The sequence below is a fragment of the Pseudopipra pipra genome, chromosome 1 (genome assembly GCF_036250125.1).
Source record: "Pseudopipra pipra isolate bDixPip1 chromosome 1, bDixPip1.hap1, whole genome shotgun sequence".
Classification (NCBI taxonomy): Eukaryota; Metazoa; Chordata; class Aves; order Passeriformes; family Pipridae; genus Pseudopipra; species Pseudopipra pipra.
Window position 1 is genome coordinate 148,053,157 of NC_087549.1, and position 23,797 is coordinate 148,076,953.

The window sequence follows — 23,797 nt, forward strand, 5'->3', positions numbered from 1 at the left end:
TCTGTGTTTCTGCCCCATAACAGATACAAATAAACCTCAAGCTGACAAGCAAGAGGAAATGCTTGCATTTGAAAGGGGGTGTAACATTTGCCTTCACAGCTCTTCATATGGAAGGCCATTTCATTCCTCTTATCTCCTTCTCATGTGTGGCATGGGAAAGCAACCTTTCCTATTCCTGTCTTATCTCCTCAAATTTTAAGTGGAACACTCAATAAGTGTTAGGGTAAGGGGTGAAGAGGTATCAGGGCTTGTGTGACACAGTCTGGGTGATCATACAGGTATTTTATCACCTTTGCCATAAAGAGACTTGCTCAGTGGCTACTGTACCAAGGACAGCCCTGGCTATAGCATTCATTCTCCACTCAAAGGGCCTTTCTTGCTTTTTAAAATTTCCCCCTATCCTTCTTCCCCATATGTTCTGAACTCCCCAGGAGGGAAGGATGCCCATTTTGGGATAACAAGACGTTTTTAGACTATTAAATTTGGTTAGTGACTACCTGTGTAGCAGTCACAGAACCAAGTAGGAAGGATAACAGGGAGCCAGCCATAGGACACGGCTCGTGCAGAAGTGCTGTGGTACAGAATACATATTTCTTAGAGGTAGGGCACTATCCCATTGTCAGTGACTGGCAGAGGTCCCTCTATAGCCCTCACTATGTAATCTGAGCCCAGAACCCGTTAAAACCCCCAACAGTGAGGAAATGCCCATAATCTTACAGATTTGGGTCCTCAAACCTGGCGTTTTTTTTTTCAGGTGCCTACAAAAGAAACAAGCCTCTGTTTTGTAACATGCAGTGAACACTCTTTGTGCTATATAATCAAACAGCAATGCGCTGAGAGTTTAAGTAGGCTGAAAGGGTTTATCACCCAACCACAGCAACAAATAATCAAGCCTCAGGCTGCAGGGTGTCTCCACAGCCCGACAGCAGCGGAGCAAAAACAGTTCCCTGGAGAAATGTATGTTTCTTGTTCCTGTTCTAGTGGAAAGCCCCTCTGGAACCTTAAGTACTAGGGCAAAAATGCAAACAAAAAAGTACCAATTCCCACTACAAAAATCCACCTACAGAACAATTTTGTTCCTGGGAAGGTGATGCATGGAAGCAGCAACTGTACAGGCTGTGGTTAGTTACCTATCTGGTGCTATCTGTGTTTAGTTATCTATCTGGTGCTAGTTACCTATCTGTTTAGTTACCTATCATCATTTTGTACATTCTCTTTCATCCACCTTTATTTCCCTTTTCTGTCAAAACTCTGTACTAACTCAACCTCGCTGAGTATGAATAAGGAGGAAAACCCATGCCAAGGAGCCAATTTTTGGTGATGGTCAGTGCTGGGATGTGCTTGCACCCTCTGGCAGTGTCTATGGTTTGGAGGCACACCACAGTCTGGGGACCAGAGGAGGTTCATTTGCTTTCAGACATGTGAACATTTCCAAATGCAGATGGGCTTCTCACCAGCGAAGCACATTTTATTCAAGAGTAGAATTTAATAGAAGCCCTGCCTCCATTTCAGGGGGTGCTGTCTCAGAAAAACACTCTGGGAGGGTTTGCTTCAAACCCTTCTTCTTTCCTTTTTTTTTTTTTTCCTGATGAGCCATAAACTGTTGACCTTTTCTGTAACATAAGGAGGTTGGTCGCTGGGCTTTTCTCTGCTGAAGTGCTAACATCTGCGTCTAACTATTAATTACCCGAGATTTTATTTTTTTTTTTCTTAGTCATTACTCTAATTCTTAATATCAAATCCTCCCCTCGGGGGACCATTCGTTATTATTATCATTATACATGGTTTCTAAGGTGTCCACCCACATCACAACTGCTTTCTGGAAGAAAGAAGCATGTGGTAAGAACTGCTTTGCCTACACAAGAAAGGAACATTTCACATTAAAAAATGCCACGCAGTGACCAACATGGGTGAGCAAGTGGCAAATCCCCTGGGGAAATGATATGGTGTTGAGCTGCTGAAGTGGATTTCCTCCCACCAGCACAGCCAAGAGTCCTGCCTGAACTGCCTTCCCAGGCTGAGCTGCTTTCAACCTGTCACTGTTTGGAAGTGAGTGATGCTCAAATAGTGGCTTTGCTTAATGAAATGCTGGCTCTTTCTTTTTAAAGAGGTACAAAATGTATTCATAAGCAATAAGCTGGTATGTGATTTAACCACTATTTCGGTGATTTACAGAGTGTTTAATTCAGAAGATTATAAAAAGCAAGAAGCCAAACAGCTCCATCAGGGCTTGAGCCAAATGCCAGTAAACTCAGATGAAAAACTCCTCTCCACTTCAGAGGATGCAAGGTCAGGCTCCACGATCAAGCTACAAAATTTAATTATTCCTAGGGCCAGTTTTCTGTTGTCAAAATGCAACTGAAAAAGCACATGACATCATGAGGATGCTCTTATTTATAGGCTGGCATAAAAGCCACTACACTGTGCAGAAGTGCCTTAATTAACTATATGCACTATCTCAAAATGTGTTAAAACTATAGAATGATAATTATCAAAGAGGGAGGAGAGACAAGGAGGAGCAATAGCAGATCCTTCACGAACTGCAGAATACATTTTTCTACTTATTTAACAAATTTCACATTTTTATTTGGTTTTACATACCTTTTTTATTTTATTTATATTTCAACCTGTACAGATCATTACTGGGGGAAAATATTCAGCTCCTCTAAGTAAAATTGAATTAGCTGAAAACAGATTCTATTAAATACTGTACTTTTTCCTCTTAAAATAAAATGTGGGCACTAGTACAAGTTTATAAATATTAAAGAGTGAAAGTGTGTAGCACTCTCTACAATAATTATCACATTTTGCCTCTATTAGGTACAATTTCTCTTCTTAAGAAATTTGCAGGTGGGGACATTGAGGCACAGGGGTTTTTTAATGCTACGGAGAAGGGACATAACAGGCCAGACCAAAATAAAATAGAACAGTCTTGGTCAAATGGGCAGATGCCTGAAGTAGAGTCAGTTCCCTGATGTTCTTTTATCCACGATTTTAAATAAGAAAACACAATTTCCTTTTACTGTGAACGTGGAAATGGGAGCATGTGCAAGGGAAACCTTGTTGTCTTTTGAAATATCATACAATAGGATACATACAAAACTGATTAAGTTTCCTCTAATTAACTTTAAAGTCCATTTTTTTCCTGCCAGTGGCTTGCATAAAAGAAGGAGACGGGAAGAATAGTAAGAGCTCTGCAGAGACATCTATAGACATCACTTTGATAATTTACCCACAGTGAAGCACCGGCTCAGTTCCTCCCTCTGTTATCACTTCTGTGGATCTCCAGCACTTATTTGCACTCACTCCACTCATGGGACTTCTCTTGAAGTTACTGGAGCTCAGCATGGGGGCCACGTGCAGGATTTTCCAGACCCTCTGCAGTGTAGGCAGGAAGAGCTGAACTCATCTCCATGAGTGCTCCTGTACTCTACTTACTGTGAGTACTACACGAATTTGGTAAGAAACATGGATTCTGCTTAGGAGTAACTATGTACAATTCCCTCCTTCTCACACACAAAACCAATGAGGAGTGGGAATAACTGCTGGTTTTCTCACTGATCCTGGTAAGCCCATTTGGAAGTTCCCATTGATATGGCACAGCTGGATGTGCTAATGCCATGCTAGGAGCTCATATGAGGAGCCACCACTTGGCTGTGTCCAGAAGGAAATGGTTCATGCAGAACTGGGTGACCGCTAGGACATCTGAAGAAATGGGCTTTTTTTTATGGTAGGCTTTATTTTGGGGGATAGGAAGACAACTGTAAAAAAGTATAACATTTCTGCTGGTCACACCAAAAAAAAATAAATATAGAGGTACCCCCCTGGATATCAATCCAAAATTAGCTCTTGTTTAGGACCTGCAGTGTCAGATCAAATCAGTGGTCCAGCAACACACACTGGTGTAAAATGACCTTAACAGAGGTGAGGGAAATCCTGCAACGAGGTTAGGGGAACACTCTGGTCAGTCCTGTCCTGATCACAGAAACCATGAGCAAACTAAGGTTTTTCCCTTATTTTAGTGAAGGATATGAATGACTAAATAGTCCATATTGGACTCAGTAGGAGTAAGGTTATTAAAAACCAGAAGAGAATAAAACAATTTTCCATGCCCAGATTTCATAAGCAGGCTGTTGCCTGGATTGTACTGCTAAATTTTTAATTTTCCAAAGTTAGGAAGAATAATATTAGGAAATAACTGTATATGGTATTGGTGTTCCACTTTTTCCCAGCGCTTTGCAGGAGAGCTCCCTGTTCCACATCTGGACCTGCAGATGCTATCGCAGTACCTATAAATTACAGCTGGCTGGCAATTACAATTCAGCGAGTGAAACTGTGGGGTTGTGAGAAGAGCTTTGCAAAAATATTTATAATGGAGACAGCTGCAAGCAGTTATCGGCAGATATATCTGAAAAGCAGCAGCGTTCAGAGGGGAGCAGATGGGATGGGATGGAGGTGGTCATCCCAGGGAACGTGAGGCTGGTTCCACTAGATGGCACCCGGCGCCAGCATCGCGTTTTTGGATGAGCAGCGGGAGAAAAATGGGTGACACGAAGGAAAGCTGAACTGAACATAACCCCCTACACACCTCCGCCCGGGAAAATGAGAGCTGCGGATCTCAGCCGGCTCCCCCTGCGGAAACTATAAACCACGGGCCATTGAAAGCAGAAGGCAAATGTGTCAAACCAGCAGGGGGTTCTACCCTGAGTTTACCAAGAGACTGAGAGAAAGCTGAAATAACAACAAGGGAGATATTAAATCTGTGCAGTCTCTTTCTTCCACCCCTGGCTTATTTTAATTTTTAAATCAGATGTTTTGAGTCTACGTTATTGGCACCTATTAGTTGTCCTATAGAGAGACAAATTGTACTGCTACCCTTATGTGGGAGTTTATTTCGACAACAGGTCTTACGGAAAAATGTTGCAGTCCTGTATAAAATGCTGTTTGGGAACATATGTGCTAAGGACATGCCCAAACTGGCTTGTCAAACTTATTGAGAGCTCAAAGTGAAATCTGGAAAACATTGGTGTGAGCCCCTTTTGACTTCAGACAAGGTCTGAATCCGGAGAGCCTGTAGAACACGGCAAAAATAATTAGAAATTTGCCTTTAAAAAACAATTTATGCTGGTAGATAATTGTCATGTTATTTAAAAAGTGATGCCACAGATTAGGTTAATTGGCTTCCTTATTAGTTAGCCTCAGTAGGGGTGCAGCAAGGCCATTAGTGGGTACAAATCCTAAATTGTTTGATGAGGCAGATCATAGCTGAGGATGAGGAACGGGGTAGAGATAGCACAGGGAAAGTCACACTGTCACAGGCTGTTTTCAGGAATGAGTGTCTGGCGAGCAGGAGGGATACAGGGGAGGGGACTGAGTTTGTTCACCAGCAGTCACTGCTGAGCTGGAGGTATGCAAAGGGGCCAGGGGCACACTCTGACGTGGTATAATGGTGGTGCCTACTTGCAGAAGAGGATTAATGCATGAAAAAGTTTGTAAAAATGGCGAAGAGGTTGTTGCTCAGTGCAGAATTTTGCCACTCCTGTTACTGTCAGGTGGAGACCAAGGATGCTGCTTGTGCATTGCAAATTTCACTGTGACCAAAGAACCTGGAATGTCAAACTGAATTGAATGTCAAACTTGTGCTGTGTCAGTGTGCTTGGTCCTGCCCTCAACAGCCTTCCTCCACACGCATCCATCAGAGCAATATTCCCGTGTTAAATATGAAATAGGCGATGAAGAGATTTTTACCCCTTCATCCAGCAGAGGCTTTACTTTCAGATGATGTGTTTCACCACCTATTACATCATGTTCACCTGTACACCTGTCTTCTGTCTTCATGTACCACTCTAAAATACAAGCAGAACTCCATAGGAACTCGAGTTCCAGGAACATGGTAACGTGCCACCCTTTCCACCACTCACGTGCACTTGAAAGATCAATGCAGTTGTTACAGTACAATATGTTTTGCAATGCCTATGTATGTACCTAAAGCCTAAACTTTTTAAACCACAACTGCACCAACAAGAGGTGCAGTGATCCCTCCAACCCTTGTCCTGCTCATGGTCTCCTGATCCATCATGCTGTGGGGATACCAATGCCTGACACATCAGTGTGCCTTCTGGTACCCTCTCACTTTCCAGATCTTGCTCTTCTGCTGGATACTTCTCCCCTGACTCACCCAACTCTCCAACTCCTTGCACCACTGCCCAATCAAACAAGAAGAGCAAGGGGAACCACAGCTGAGTGTGCAATAAAGTTGACGCTGGGAGGAACAAGGAGCTGATTGTCAGGGACAAACAAAGATCATGCAGTAGTAGAAGATTGCTGGACCATTGTATTGTTATTATTTTAGCATTTCTAATACATACTATGCATGATACTTCTATTTTTTCCACCTTTGTTTTGTCTGGAATAGAACTGTGCTGTCAGTCAAATCTTTTTGCTCTTAGCAGGTTTGCTGGAGATACAAAGCTTATGTGCTCATAGTGGGTCTTCATCCTGTTGCTGAACACCCTTTCAGCCCACAAGCTACTTCTTGGATACAGTGCCAGAGAGATGGAGTTTTCAAAAAGTAAATAAATTGAGTAAATTCATGGGAAAAAAATCCAAAATCAACTAACCAACCAAGCAACAAATAATCAAACCAAATCAAACAAAACAAACAAACAAACAAAAAAACCCCAAACCAAACAGAACAAAACCTCCAAAAAAATAAAAGCAAAAACCAAAGTCCAAATTGAGGCAGGGAAGGGAAGAGATGGAGGTCTAGAGCATGCCACATGAACACTAGAGCTTTACCATGGTTAACTGTGATAAATCTCCTAATTCCCATGTTCCAGCCATATATGGAAACAATTTAACCTCAAGCTCATGATTTTTTGTGGTGAGTCAATTACAAGCTGCAAGCTGGAGGGAAGCAGGCTGCACAAGCTCCAGGGCTCACAGATTTTAAATCATGTATGTCTCTAGTACGCACTTTTTTGTACAAAGCATTATTTCCCTGTCACTAAGTAGAAGCCAAAGGAAGTTATTTTAGCTTCGTTGTTGTTGGTTTTGCAGGGTTTTTTTCTCATTGGGTTGCAGGTTTTTTGTGGGTTGGTTGGTTGGTTGTTTTTTTTTCTGTTGGGTTTTGTGTGTGTGCACACGTGCATGTGTGTGTGTGTGTGTGTGTGTGTACAAGTGTTCTGAGACAAATCCTTGAGGAACACCTGAATGTAGCTAGTATTTTTATGATGAAAAAATGCTGAGAGATGTCTTTATATCTTGCCATTGTCTCTCTGTACTTCTCCATCATTAAACCCACTGGTTACTATACCAAAGAAACCGGATTCGAAAGAGGACAGGGGAATCAAAAATGTAGGTGTTGCAGTGTCTGACTTCGAAGACTTTTGCTCTTAAGACACCATACCTGTGTAAAAAAAAATCTAGTTCCCCTGAGGACTGCCCAGGGAAAAGGTTGCTGATCCACAGTATATAGGCACAGTGGGAGCTGCCTACAGAAAGCAATAGGAAACACTGGGCACACAGGCATGGCCAGGATCCTGCCTTCTCCCAGCGGCAAAGCCCTGGCCCACGGAGGCAGAAATCAACAGGACTTTAGGACATGATCCAGTGTTTTCCTAAATCAGAGACACAGTAATCCATTTAATACAGTGGTATGGGTGAGAGAGAGTGGATAGAAACTAAAAGGGGAGGTTCAGACTGGATCCAAGGAGAGACTTTCTCCCCGTGAGACAGTCAGGCAGCAGGGCAGATTGCCTAGCAAGGCTGTGCAGTCCTCATCCTTGCCATTTTTCAAAATCCAGCTGGAAAAAGCTCCCAGTAACCTGCTCTGAGCAGGAGGTTGGACCTTGGAAGAGTGTTTCCATCCTGAGTTATCTGGTAATCCTATGATCACCCTGTGCATAAACCAGGCAGATTTTTTTTAAGGTTTGCATGTTTTGCCATCTATGGCAAAGATCCAAAACATCTACTATCTGTTTAGCCATAATGTATAATAAGGGCAACTTAGTGAAGAACCTTACCAAGTATTAAAATGATATTTTTACAACCACAGTCATGCACAACGCTCTACAGAAATGGAAGAGCACAACTATATTGTCCCTTTTTACCATTTCTGCACAGCTATTGCCACTAAGATACTTAAAACACACAACCTGGCACAAACCTCTTGGCTTTTAGCTTTGTATTTAACGACAATGAACTGAGGAATTTTGCCGTGTAACTTATGCATTTCCACTGGTTCTGTGCAAATGTCACTCTGAAACACCATGTACCATCATATGCCTACATGTGACTTATTGGTATGGTGGCATCCCACTCCTGACCAGTTGGGCCAGTGCTTATATTGTATGCTTGTATCTTTTAAGGGAGAAGAAGGTAGAAACTAAGGGCTAAATTCTAAAGAAACAAGACAGGTGAGAGGAGTGGTGAGGTGATGGAGTTGAAGCCACAGGTAGCCTGCAGCCCCATGAAGGCAAAGCATAGAAAGTTGGGATTTAGAAAACTGCAACAAATCAACGCTAAAGAATCAAAGAATCATAGAATAATAGAATGGCTTGGGTTGGAAGGGACCTTAAAGACCATCTAATCCCAATCCCCTGCCATGGACAGGGACACCTTCCATGAGACCCATGCTTAAAGACCCATCTAACCTGGCCCCTTGAACACTTCCAGGGATGGGACATCCGCGAATTCTCTGAGCAACACAACCCAGTGCCTCACCACCCTCCCAGGAATAATTTATTCCTAATATCTAATCTACTCTTTTTCAGCTTGAAGCCTTGTTTTATCACTCCATGTCTTTATAGAAAGTCCTTCTCCATCTCACTTGCAGGCCCCCTTCAGACACTGAAAGGCTGCAATAAGGTCTCCCTGGAGCTTTCTCTTCTCCAGTGCTCTGGTGAGTGGCCAACCATGGCTCTCAGCCAGATGCCACCTCATCTGTATTCTAGACAAAAACTTGAAATTTGGAATATGAAATTCATGTAGTCTGACTCTCTGGGGAAGCTGACCACTTCTGCTTCCAGACTTCGTCATCTTTTGCACAACACACAGCTCAGTGGATGCTGCAGCTGAAAGCCAGACCATTGCAAAGGGCTGTCACTGGAAACCATTTGTCACAATACATGTTGTTTTGCAGGATTCTTAATGGCTGAGTTTTAAAATGAAGACATTGAAAAGTTGCTTACCCATGAGGTATTTTGCTGAGGACATAATGCGCTGTATATGAATGCTGATACACCTGCAAAATGAAATTAAGAAAAAGACAACAAAAGAAAAAAGAGATTAGTAATTGTCACCTCTGTTAATAGAGTTCTTTTTCTACAAAAATGATCTGGCATAAACGGCTGGGAAGCTCTTATAAACACTTCAAAATCTACAGCAAAAAAGAACAATACATTAATCCACTTAAAGCTGTTGCGTGTTCTTTTCATTTTGCACTTTATACAGTGTTTGGCAAATCGTATACACCCAGACGTTCGGTGTCGTTACCATGGCTACCAGGTCTTTGATTAAACTGGGGGCACATGGGCTCTGCAAAGGCTAAATATAGAACAGTCATTAATGAGGACACCTTGGTCAGCTGGAGACATTCTCCATCATTATAACTAGACACAACAGGGATATAACATGTATTTTTTGCTTTATTCCCACATAAATGAAACAGGGAGTGATGCTAGCTGATCTCAGAGAGGGCTGTCAGACCCCTGTCAGTCAGCAAATAAAACTGTATCGACTCAGGGCATAAAGCTGACCTCGTGTTTCTGTGACCTGCTAAATTGCATGTTCATACCAATCTGTGCTCTTTGGGCCTTGGGGAGGAGCTGGTCAGCTTGCACAGCAGCTCAGCACAGAGGGGAGAGTTTATTACTTATTTTCTAAGTAGTAAATAATAACAACAGAGTCAATGTCAGCGATTTAAGAGTTGCTGATTTTCCACTAGTGACAGAACAGTCTCTAACAGTGATCAGTGGTTGCCCAAGGTGGGCAATGCTGAGCAACACAGAAGTCAGGGCACTGGTGTGAAAGGTCTAAATATGAATCACTTTATACAAATTTATACAGGCAAGCACTTTTGCAATTCTATCCTGTTACTGTATGCTACTAAATAAATAAATCAATCTCCTAACAGACAAAGGAGAAACTTCTTGAATACCTGCTTCACCAATCAAGTTTGTCTGATCAAAATAATTTTTCCTAGGTTCCTATGTTTTTGCACAAGTATTTCTTTTTTTATGCAAAGAAACCATGAGATGAGATGTCCTGGATGATACTGCCAGCCTCAGCAGGGGCCATCCCAAGCATTTCACCAGCATCACAAGTAAGCATGACTCACTACCCATCACTCTTGAGGGTAAGCCTGCACAGTGGTGTCTGTAACAGGCTTACAAGTTTTGGGGCCTCAGTAAAGAGATAAATAAACACAAGGCACATCATTCTGCAGATATTAAAACAAACTTCTCTGTTGCAATCTGAGTCCAAACACTAAATCCTCACACTTCTGCATTAGCTCCCTGAAAAACAGGTATAGAGGCAAAAGCATTGGATTTTTATGTAAGAAATGCAGAGACTGATGCCAGATTGATGTGATTCCCTTCCTCCCTGTGCAGTTCACTCCCTTTATTACAAGGACATCAAGAGGTCACATCCCAAAATCCTATTTCCTTTTAGGCATTCAGGTCCATAAAGACTCCTCCCTCAAGGTGATTCTCTGGTGTGTTGATATCAGGGAAGGTCTAGGAATATAATAAAACAGGAATTCACTACAAGCTAGCATTTATTTTAGTACAAGTGTCCTTTTTAGATCCACCCGTTTCAGCTGATGTCAAATAAATTACCATTTTCTCACCCTCATTCAATCATATCAAAGAGCTCTTGAATCTTATAATGCTGATACCTGAGACCTGGCTGATGCATGTGGCCTTAGTGTTTATTCCAGCTTTGATGAAGTTCTAAAACCAATAAATTTCTTAAAGAAAAAGCACTGGAGGACTAAATTTGTCTACAGATCGGAAAAACCTGGTAATACATTGTCATTAAATGCTGAGCTACTTTTGTCTTCAAATATCCTGGCATTAGGATGTAGAAAATGATGCAGATATATAAATTTTGATCTGAGGCCAGGACTGTTCAAGGTTATAAGCCAGGCTTTGTTGTTGGATATCAGAGACATAAGCCAGCCCCAAAAATGAGCATGAACAGATGCCTTCAGGTAAAAACAGAAAAATGTAGCAGGCTGGAGGCAAAAGAAACATCCAGGGAAGTTTTGAGCAAGACATCTGGTACAGAGTCCTATAGCCATGCTGGAGAGTTCAGAGCTGTCTCAGAGCCATTAATGGAGACAGGTAAAATATTTTGTTTGCTGAAATAGTTTAGTATTGAAAAAGTTGTGGGACACTCAGAGAACTCCTTTATTTTGTGGATGTCATTTGTCGTCATCTCTGGTCTTTGGCCAGACTCTAAAATATCTCACACCAGCTATGCTATAGCATAGTCTTCAGTTTTGCAGCTGGCAGAGTTCACTCACAGGAGCAATGCTTTCTCAAATAAATCCCTAAAATCAGTAGGTTTGCTCATATAAACAAGAACTGCTTGTATGAGCAAAGATTTCAGGATCAGACATTTATTATTATTACAGTTGTGAAGGACACAAGTGCATACAGCTCAGAAGTCCTTCTCAGCCTTACTATTTCAAACCTATTAGGAAAACACACTGCAAGCAACCCTCCTAAGCAGACAAGAATCCAAGAGAAACATAATTTATGTACTTCTGAGAAACGAAATGGCTGCTTTCTCTTAGATATGCAAACCAAACAAAGTTAATGCAAACCAAACAAAGCTAATTCAACCTTTTGAGAGGATGACTATGTCTGCTTAATATCACAACTAAAATTTCTGCTGGGGTCAAGATGAACTGGGCTATTCACTTACCAGTAGGAAAACCCCACAACAGGGAAAAATGCAGGGAAGAGATGAACATGTTCTGAAATTCAAAGCCAAGCCTCAGAGACTGGACAGTGCTTAAAAATTAGTATTCATTTAATTTAACCTATCTGTTTCTGAGGCGTGGCCAACAAAAATAACAGTATTAACTCTCCGTGTTGCCCTTCTCTATCAAAGGATGTGGTAAAAACCACTGCACTGATTTGATGCTCTTATCCCTGATTTTTGGCTGGATCCCAGAAGCATACAAGTCCTCTCAGTGCAGAGGCATATTTGAGGATAGCAGAGTTTTCGGCAATGTTTTTGCTCTGTAGCTTGGTGTGCCAAGTCACCCCAACCAGCATAAGTTAGAACAGGTTCGAGATGGCTCTGGAGGGCTCCAGGTATTACCAAAATTGGGTCACAGAAGCTCCCACGCCAGCTGTCACCAACAAGTGCTGTAAAAGTCATTACACTAAAACCACGGTGCCAGAAACACTCCCACTGGGCTTCTTATCCCAGGTCACAGCACAGATCTTGTTTGCTTTCAGTCTGCATCATTCTCTGCAACAGGTGCATGTTTACACTGAAAGAATAAAGGGTCTGAGAGACGGGTCTATCTGTTCCCACTGAAGTCTCGGAAAGGTAATTATCTCTCTAAATTTCAGAAGAATACAGAACTAATTGCATATGACAACACCTTTCTGTGAAGCCACTGACCTCGTTTTATGCAACCAACAGAAGAAACCTGGACCTGACCAGATGACAGCACAAATGGAAACACTGCAGCACACAGAGCAGCACGAGAAGAGCATCTGCTTCTCCCATGCCACCAAATTCCAAAATAATAAGGAAATGTTGGTTCCAACAAGATACAGAAATAACATGGAAGAAGAAATTTCTGTACTCTATTACCACAGAGCCAAGTATGGTGTGAGTGGTAATGTCTCCTTGAAAGCACTTGCTTAAGTGCTGTAAGGATACAGGTCCTAGTTCAGCAGTGCTTACTGAAATAGAAACTGTATGTTACTTAAGAATAGAATGGATCTGGAATTATTTATTCATTGTTACTATTCATACACTTTATGTCAGAATCTATAGCTCTTGCTCTTGCCCAAAAGCAATGCAGAAATATATGATGTAAGTCCAGAAAAAATGTGAAATGGGTTTTCAGCGTCTTATGGCTGGCATGAAAGATAACACTACCTACTGAGGATTTATCACTAGCATCAGAAAGAAAGGAAGAGTTTGGTTTGCATTTCCACCTTCTGTGTTGGTCTTTTTCTGTCACATTTTGTGGGCAGATGCCCTGCTAGCACCAGCAGTAACTAGCATTTGTGGAAAGGCTTTCTTTTATGTTTGCATGACAAGGTGCTGAATCAATACGAAGAAGAGGCACCTTCTTTCAAGAGGTTTACAAGCAAAGAAAGGGGAGAAAAGCCCCTAGAGGAAGGCTCCCCAAATCAGCCCAATCCACTCATCTTCCAACAGCCTGTTCTATCAAAACAGCTAATTTAGGGTCTTATCACTCAGCATATAAAACAGCTCATGGATCTGAGATTAAACCCAGGTGGACTGGCTGCTGTCATCTCGTGATTATTACTTACTTGATAAATACAGGAATAAAACATGCTTTGCATCCATTTTGTAAATGGCTCCATAGAGCCATCTGGCCCTTCATGCAGGTTACTGTTATTTACATTAAAGAATTACCCAGAAAACTCACAAAAAATCCCATAAAATTTAGAGCTCACAAGGGAACAGCTACAGGGCAGGGTGGAAGTGTAAGCTGTGTTATAAAGCAGTTTGCAAGGCTTAATACAAAATTTCTAAATTTAGTGCCTTTCTTCTTTTTCAGGAATCACATTTCATCCAAAAATTCATCCCAGCACCCCCCAAAAAAAATGAACCCTCTAAACAGTCATCGGAAATAAACTGTACGACAGTTTGCTAAAATCTGAAAATAGCAAGAATATATTTCAATGTAATTAATTATAAAGCACTCAGGAGTTACCTGGGCAAAAGGCAACTTTTTATTCCATAACAATAAAGTATATCTCCAAATAACAGAGCCCCTCAGGATTCCTAGCAGACTCAAGTTGTCTTTGTAATCTATCTCCTTTTTTACTCCATAGTAAGACAGTAAAAATACAGCACAAGTGGCTGGTGAAACAGGAGCTGCCAGATCCATTAAAAGGGTTTCCCACAAAGAGTCTCTAAAAAGACATTAGCTGGAAGTCGATTATACAGCCTATTTTCCTACTTGTGCTATGAGCAGACAAATCCCCAAATGCACATATGAATGTCAAACCAATTGAATAATCCCAAACATTTGACATAATTACCTACTCCACCTTTCAAAATGGTCCTGGCACCCTTAAGCAGTAACTCATGCTGTGATGCAGAATATGCAGGTAGAAGATGCTTTGCCATTTGGCTTTTGATATCTGTGATATTTAACCAGTCTCTGAAGTTGACAAATTAAGAGGGAAAAGAGAATAAAATAGAATGCAGGAAGGCTGATGCTATGCATTGGCAAAGAGATCACGTTTTTGGTACCCTGTTATCTAACAGTGGCAGGAAAGGGTGGAGAAAACAAGCTCAGGAGAAAAATAACAAGCAAACATTAGCCAGAGGTTGTGTTTCCTTCTACTTACATGGACATACTGTGCACGTAAAGGATACAGGAAAGGATGACCTAAGTCACTATCACACTGTCACAAGGAATTTTTCTATTGGTCAGTCACCAACAAGCAATTATGGTGTAAACTTTACAGGGCAACTATGTCATTCATACAAATCTTCCAGCAGAGAAAAGGATAATTATCCGACTAAAAATACCTCACTGCCGTAATTAGTTGCGGTATTCTCTGGAGAATTAAAGCACATCGCCGTATCTGTTTGTAGAATTTCTGTGTTGTTGAGGAAAGTCAATGTTAAAGACTAAATTTTCACTTAATGAGTCAACATCATTTGTCTTGATCAAAGTTTTTTATAATACCATCAGTTTGTTTGAACCCTCTCTTCTGTTGAGAAGAAATCCTTCTTTTGCCTTACATGTTGAACCAGCCCTGCAAAGGGATGAAAAACCCATTCCTGTCACTGACCACCAACTTCTAGGTAATGTTTTGCTCAATTTCTGTACTTTCATTCTCCCACGAATTTGTGATTTAGAGCGCAAGGGATTACTTTGGCTGAGGCATAGTTAGGTAATGGTCTTTTTTCTATCGGGGGAGACAGACTGGTCAGCAGCATTGTCCTCAGCCCAACTATTTTTGCAAAGTATTATCACCATTTTATTGCTAATAGGTGCTCCATAGTAACCAGCTTGGAATTAGATTCTCTCAAAAACCTCGTGATATCTATTCCTTTTGTGTCACTGTAATAAAAAAAAAAAATCCACCAAAATCCATACTGGTATTCTGTACCCTACACTTAAGTGAAGCTTGATTGCTTGCAAGAACTAAACAAATCAATAAAGCCATATAATTTGAGGTCTCTTACACATTCTCACCTTCCAAATTCATTGTGATACTCACCTATTTTGCTTTCCTCTGAGACAGCATATTCTCTTTTGTCCCTTCATTGAATTATCCCTCTATACTTTATCACTTCCCAGTAATGTACCTCTGATACAGTCTCATGCTGTGTGTCAACCTGCTTGTACAGCCCTCTAAGAAACACTGCCCATTTCTCTTCATCCTCTAATAAATTAGAAAACCATAACGAAATGCTATCAATGAGCATTTCCTGAGCGTTGGTTCAGCTGGCAGCCAATAACCCACAGCTGTCATCAAACACCTGATCTGGGATGCTCTTACCCACTGCACCACATCCAGCTGATCAGCCACATGTGTAATATGCCCACAATCACAGAAAGTGCACACTGAGAGTGCTGTGCCACTCCAGGACAGTCTGGGGAGCTCAGGAAAGGGCAGAAATGGGGAAAATAGGTTTGAGCGAGAAAGGTGATAAGAACAAGGGGTCTCTGGATCAGTCAACATACAGAGCATTTGGCAACTGGTTGCCTCTGCTATAATTGTCTCTGTATTCCAGAGGAACTAACTTAACTTAATGTCTGGGGAAAGGGAGGTAGATATATACCTGGGGAATACATGTATTAGACTTGTTATGGGTAGAAATCATTTTTCTTGGAAAGAGGAGGGGAGGATCCTGACCCAGCAGGGTAACTCTGCTTGGGGGAAATGACAGAGCCAACACTAAGCTGTCAGTGTCTCAGAAGGCATAATCGGTCCACACCTCATCTCAATCAAACCACCATGAATAAGGAACTGCTCCACTCATACCCAGGAAAGCAAGGATCATCGATTGAGTGTGCCCAGAAGCAGGAAGAAATTTTAGCAATTATTTGGAAGAAGGACATGAAATGCTATATACAAGGGATGGAGTGGAAGAACACAAGGAGCAGTGGATCATCAGGAAGAGTGTTTGCATGGCTCTGTTTTTCAAATCTTTTAACAATTTAATCTCTAAGACTGAAAACTAAATCACTGCAATATGAGCCCAAAGGAGACTCTCTCTATAAGCTTGTCCTTGGTGTTTAGTGGACAACCAGAACAGCTCTCCAGTCATGCAGTGCTGTGAACGCCCTGTTACCCACACCAGAGAGGCTTCTTCAGAGAGGCAACAATCTCGTATCAAGGTCACATCAGGAAGAGACAGCACATTCATACCTTGGGGACTTGCATTTTAAATGCATTTGTAACTCAAGCTCAAGCCGACTGCGATGGGGTCACGCACCGCAGGCAGCACGCACGGTTAATATGTAAATCTGTCCCGCAAACATACAGAGGGTGTTCTGGGATTGGAAGCTGATTTTCCAGGCACCAAACCAAAGGTCTCTGAAACAGCAAAGCCAAGGAGCTGTTCCTTTGCAAATAATGTCATCTCAAGTTTGCACAACAACCATAAATAAAGTGTGATGGCAACACCCACCACGGTAATAGATGGACTGCCGTGCTGTAAGATAATGCTGTTAATTCACCTTCCACAAACTGATTATCTATCTCGGTTGTTTTGTGATAATAATTCTTTATTAAAAGATTAGTTTCCAAATTGCACTTATAATGCTGACAGTGCCGAAAGGGAATTTCAAGGCCGGCTTTAGGATTTATGACTTTGTGATGCAGAGGAGTAGAGTGGATGTTCTTTTTGTTACAAATGCAGCTCCAGAACCCACTTAGGCCACAGGTATTAACATACAGCTTGTGTGCCAGCTCTCACCCCTAGGAGAGCGTTAATCCAATCTGCCAACTGCTGCTGCACTCTAATACAGCTCTGCCCTGCCAAGCAATTACAAAAGCCTCCTTTTGCTCCCGAGCCACCTGTCCCTCACAGCGCTTCACTGGCACCAGCAAGCCCTTGCAGTCACTGGCTTAAAGGACAACTGTTCCATTTTTAACTGGTAAATAAAATGGCAGTTGCAAAGCACTCAGTAGGATTTTCGGACCAGCCTTTGTGTACTTGTTGATGCTCAGGTTATTGGGAAGTAGCTGCAATGAAGTAATTAAGAATTAAAAATTAAGGTTATGAATAATGAGCTTGTTCTGTTGTTGCTCTTGTTTTAAACCTTTATCAATATTAACATCACATATATAAATTCCATGGTTCCCTTCCCCACCCTCTGTTCAGAAACTTGGAAATGAGGATTCATACATAGTTAATGTTGTGATTCTACCATATACCAAAAAATATATCCAAGAAAAATGAAAAGGATGAAAAAACCAACATTATTATGTAATAAGAGTACAAAAGTAGCTTAGGGTCAAATAAAAGTTTTAAAGCAGAGGGCATTTATCCCGAACCCAGGAAACATAGAACACTTTCAGATCCATACAGAGAACATGATTCTCTTGTAATATCTGGGGTCATAATAACAGCTGTATTAGGTCAGACCAAAGTCCATCCTGTTCACTATCCTGGGTCAGTAGCCCAAAGCCAATTTAGAAAGAAGACTAGAATTGTATGATTTATAGTCATCCTTCCCCAAAATACTTTCCCAGGCTCTTGTACTTTGCAACTTGCAGTCCCTCTCTTTGCAGCTGTCTACCTTGAGGGATGTCCCTGCCATTGACCTCTCCAGTCATTCTTTACAAGCATTTACCCTTTTTGCACCTACAATCTCATGCAGCAACTCCCTTTTCCCAGACAATGGTGCCAAAATCCTGTTTGGGTATGATTCCTCTGAGCAGCCTTTGGTGTCTATTTTAGCCTTAGATTTACACCCTGGATTACACTGTTTATAGAGGCAATCCAGGGTAGCTGATAGAAATGGCAAGTTTACAGGGTTCACATTCACTTGACTGACTCTCACCTTCCTTGCCTTTGGAGTTACAAGTCTGAAGGCTCAAGGACAGCATGAAAAATCAATGTTTAATACTGCTTTTAATTAAACTTTAGATAATGCCTTCTTTCAATGAAACATTTCTTGAGCTGAGCAGAATGACTATGGAAAGGTTCTAAAAGCCTCTTTTTTTGTGAATTTTACAATGCAAATTGTACAGCTTTGTAGCAATTATGTAAGAATCAAGCCATGAAAATGGGCTGAATGTTTAGTATATCTAATTAATTTATTCACTTTTAAATAATTCACTTTAGCATCAGAAATTAGCAACTGCGGAACCACAACATACGTTCTTTCTATTTAAAAAAATTATAAAAATTGCTTTTTCTACTATAACAGCTGAGAATGTGAATTCTACAAAGAAGTTAGAACTGTCATTGAAATCTTTCGTGGTCTTAGGCTCAGGGCACTCTTAGAAGACTCAAAGAAAGGAATCCGAAACAAGAAAGATGAGACCATCAGAGAACACTAGAGAGCAACAGTTTAAAAGCACTGAAGTGGATGTGAAAGAAATAAAAGTGTTCAGATACACGTCAGGGACCTTGGCCCAAAATCCTCTCTCCATTCAGTGAAAGATTAATTTTCAAGTTCCATATGAGATCAGAAGAAGACTAGGAGCTGTATATCAATGTACACATGGATCTAATTCACTGGAGGAGGCAATTCTGTTTTCTGACATAAGGCAAATAAACTGAAATCACAACGAAAACAGCAGGACACTTTGTGTGTTATCACTGTGATACTGTGGACAACTTCAAAGGAGTAAATGGGCTGTGGTGACGACGGGCATCTCTTCAGAAAGCCATCAACAGCATCACTGTGTGGGGACTCTTCTGGTCTTGCACATAAAAATATGAGGACTCATGCATTTAAAGACATGACTAAAGCCCTATGATTCACTTCCCTTTTCGAGAAAGAGCTTCTTTTGAGCAGAGAATAAAAGAAAAAAGAATAGAAGGTTCCATTTTCAAATCTAGGTCATTAGCTGCCCAAGGAGAAACCTTAATTACTGGTTTTAACATGGCACTGGTAAAAACAGAGTTCTGCAGGCAGTCAGAGAGATAAAAGGCACTTGTTCAGGGTAAACACAGAGCCACATACTCCTTGGATTTAGGCATGTAACTCCGCTAAAGAGGAGAACATTTGCATCAGAAGATTTGCATTTCTGAGTACAGGAATTTCATTGGGGTGCTCTGCATAGCGAGAGCTGTTTTTCCAGAAGAGGGCACTAAATGTATTTTTTTTACTATTTCAGTTATTAAAAAGTAAAAAAAAAAAAAAAAAAAGAGACTGGAAATCAGAAGAATTAGATTATAAACTCCTGCAGGCCACTTCCTATGTTTCCACATAGACACCAGAATTAAACTGTTTCTGATTTTGCTTTCTAAAGGTTTTTAAATCCCTGTTGTTTTCCCATTTTGCATCCTATTTTTAATATATTTCTTTCCTTAACATTTTAAAATAATGACCTATACTAATCACAATCCAGCACAAAACAGGATTTTTATTGTCCCTAAAAAGCTGGGAAACAAAATTATGCTAAAAAGCTGGAACTCACCTCTAATGTGATTCTGAAGCTTCTCTATGTTGCAAGGAATTGAATTCTTTGTAAAGTTCTAATTTTTTTCATTAATTTTCATTCCACTATTTATTTCATTCCTCTTAAAGCAAAGAAAGTTCCCCCAGGTTTCACTAAGATAGATTCCCATATGAATGCAAGAAAGAAAACTGCAATTATTTTACTGCTAACTATCTGAATTATACTATCTAGAAAACTCTGTAAAAATACCTTACCTATGCTTTACTAAAAAACAAATTGCAGTTTATTTTTAAGGCATTTTGTGAATCTTATTAGCACATTAATCTCTACCAGTTTGTTCACATTAGCTCATCTATACACTCAGAAAAGGAAGCAGAATGAGAAATATAACCTTTTGTAAGCTAAGAAAAATTGGTTATTTTTGTATCATAATGTCTTGCCTTGAGTCTTTTTTATCTTCTCTTCTCTGTTTGATGAAAATCTCATTTACTAAAGAAAATATTTATGGAGGAAGACTGCTGATAGCTGATACCGATACATAATATACCTATGTACTCTTGCATGACAGGCTAATTATTTCTGAGTTTTGATGCTACTCTAGTCTTCCCTGAAACTGTGGATTTGCTTTTCAGTTTACTGATGTGTATCTGTGCCTGTGAATAAATGTAGGATACAGATTATTGGCCTTTGCTACACAACCAAGGCTGTCCAACTTGGTTTGAAATGATAATTTTGCACTCAGTCATGTCTGTGCAATTTCTATGGAAGTCTCCCAGCTCAAATCAGGAGACTTCTAGTTTATTCCTAACTCTATTTATCTGCATTATTAGATGAACAGCAGGAGTTAATCCACTGTTTTTAATAGAAAGCAGTTAAAGCTCAGAGGTGGCACAGCAGCTGAAGTCAGCAGAGTCAGGTTTTAATGCTCTGCTTTTCATGCAGTTAGTATTTTGTTGCAATAATGGCAGTAAACAACAGTCTCTGGAATGGAGACTTGATAAGAAATTGAGATTTTGTACAGTTTTACCTAAACCATTGTTACAGAGGGAGCAGGAAACTGGAATATGGGGACGGAAGACTGCAGGAAGACCAGCTGTGCAGAGCTTTGCTTCCCAGCTCAGGCAAACCCATCATATTATGTTTTATGATTGCACTCAGATCATCAGTTCAGAAGATAATTTGGAAGATCACCTAGTTCCAACCTCCCTGCTTTGGGCAGGGACACCTTCTACTAGACCAGGTTCCTTCAATGTTGAGATGTTCCCACTCCAAGAATACCTGCTGAGGATGAGGTGAGCACCCTTTCTTTGCATTTAAGGGGTGCAAACACATTTTCCATGAATAATAGACACATGCAGCCTCCACCCAGACATTCCTCTTTGCTGACACTCATTGCCTTTTATGGAAAATAAAGAAAAAGTATGCAGACATGGGATATGTCTTTTAAGTCCACCTTTTTTTTTTGCTGTTTCTACTGAGTTACAATGACAGATCCTTCATTTTAAATAAGAATCCCTTGCCCCATGGCCCAAGGAACTTAACCTCTAAAATTTCCCTGCAGTTCATTTGTTTAAGCTCTTAGTGTGCTCTGACTCCTTGTTTAAGCTATTTTTTTTCTGTAATTAAAACAAGCTGTGCCAATGCAGATGAATTGCTGTTAAGAGCAAAGAACCATTCAGGCTACATAAAGAAACACAGTTTCTGCTGGAGCTTTGCTGGGATTTCAAATGAATCACAAAGGTCCTCCAAACCAAATAAAATAAAGAATAGGTCTGACTTGTTTTCTTCCCCTGTGTTAGTCCAAAATTCGTCCTGAAAGTTAGCAACAATGAAATTATTTTCTGTGGTTTCTCCTTCAAAAGAGATCTCTAGGATTAAACTTGTCAGTAATTATTGCTCCATTGGCCTGTACCCGTGTCCAAACATTTCTATTCTGAATAAACAATGTGACAAAAACTGGACAAAATCATGACTGTTGAGCAGTAAGAACAAATATTCCTACCACTTGATAATGTTTACTCAATTAAAGTGTGCGTCCACCCTCCTGTAGCAAGAATTTGTAATTTTGTAAGCATGTGCAGCAGACAAAATTTGGCATCAAAAGGGCTCTACTGTCAGAGGCATGGCTGAGGACACCTGAGAAGACAGTGTTTGCACAACGCTGTAATAGAGTTTTGAAAACCCATAAATCCCTCTAGAGTTGTGTGGCAAACTTCCTTCCCTCTCTGCGCCACTGCAGATATCAAACATTAATTAAGCTGAAACAACTACTGATACCAACACACGACAGAGAAACTCAGCGTGTTGGTACGTCTGACAGAGATATTGCTACTTCTGCCTGCACTGAGAGTCACAGGTAGGAAAACCTCCCAGCTGCTGAGGTTTCATGTATTAGCAGCTTTGGTTTATTCAATGCAAGGTGACAGTGAAAAGCTGATGTTCTGGATTAGATACACTCCCCCAGGTCAGACAGAAAAGCAAATGGAAGTGTATAAATGTTTTTGAATCAACCTTCTCCAACGCCTTCGAAAATTCTGTTTTGTCTATCTTGCTGAAAATTGCAGATCAGGGAATTTCTGCATGGTGGGTTTGAGATTAGAAAAGATAGGCTGTCTTTCACAAGGGGTATTTTAAATAGATCATATTCATAATTAAAAAATCCCACCACAATCTCCTTTTAAAATAAATTATTGCCTCTAAATGTTGTCAAACAATAGCTGCTGCTTCGGTTTCAAATCCAAAGTAAACTCTCACCCACAAAATTAACCTTCTCTATGTTCTTAGCACTTTCTTGTTAATACAACACTTCTGGACACACAAGCCTTAGCTTTAGTTATGTAAATGTAGCTGGAGCGCTGCTGTCCTACTACAAAGAGGATAAAAAGAACTTTATTAAACAAGGTTATTTACACTACTGATCTTGACTGTTAAAATAATATGACTCAAAACAGGATCTGCAAGAATAAGGAGAAAAAAATGTGGTCCCCATCTTCAGCCTGGAGCCCCAGAATCATCTTGCCAAAAGCCCCCGCAGGCATGTTCATGAAAATGCTGCCATTTTCAGAAGCTGTGAGCATTTAATTGAAATATTAAAGATTAGCTGAATGGTATTAGTAATATTTATTCTATGGGAAGCAACTGAAGATGTTGCTTTCATGAAAAGACCCCAAATTTAGCAAATTATCAGATTTAATGAGTGGTTGGTCTGTGTGGTTCCACGAATTCATTAAAAACTTGGCTTCTGCTCACTACAAAAGAACTGAATGACTCCTCTGGTGAGTTGAGAAAAGAGAAGATACTTTGCTTGAAGATACACACAAGCACAGATGTAATAACTGAAAAATATTTTAACTAATATAAACTGCACATTATTAAGACTGATTTATTTTCTTCTTTTTATTTAGGAAGTGATTTATCCTAATACATTATTTATCCTGATAACAATACCTATTTCTCACAAGTATACAAAGTTGCAGTGCTTTAGGCTTGAAAATGTTGGAAAAATAGTTTTAGCCACCAGCTAATAATAGTGAACATTGCCCTTTTATTGTGCAGCTTTCCAGTAGAGGAGTCCTTCTGGTTTATGCGCAACAAGGATTCAAAACTGCATTCATATTGAAAAAAAGATATGAAAAACCATAAACATAAACTTTTTCCTTCAAAATGCCCCACTCATAAACTACTGATTTACAGCAAACGCCAAAAATTAAGCAACAATCACTAAACCAGGTAGCATTATTTTATGGTTCTAATATTCTATCTGTGCTCACTTTATCATGGAATCATTATAATTTTCACTGTTTCTGAAAACAACACTGGGTGGAAATGAAAAAAGTAAATTTGAAATATATTTATTGCCACAGAAAGAAAACAGATTTATATAAACCTATTTCTAGCCGTGGTAAATCCATTTCAATTAAGTAATAAATATCATGGCTACAATGTGAGCAGTATTACTGATGATAGTT

General features: G+C 40.3%; 1 protein-coding gene across 5 annotated transcripts in view; it reads right to left on the minus strand.

Annotated features, from left to right (window-relative positions):
* DPP6 (dipeptidyl peptidase like 6) overlaps positions 1-23,797 on the minus strand; it is a 549,686-nt gene that overhangs the window by 109,943 nt on the left and 415,946 nt on the right. For all 5 annotated transcript variants that reach the window (XM_064638400.1, XM_064638386.1, XM_064638369.1 and 2 more), the window contains exon 6: positions 9,192-9,244. In XM_064638400.1, coding sequence (XP_064494470.1) covers positions 9,192-9,244 — 53 coding nt within the window. The remainder of the gene's footprint in view (positions 1-9,191; positions 9,245-23,797) is intronic.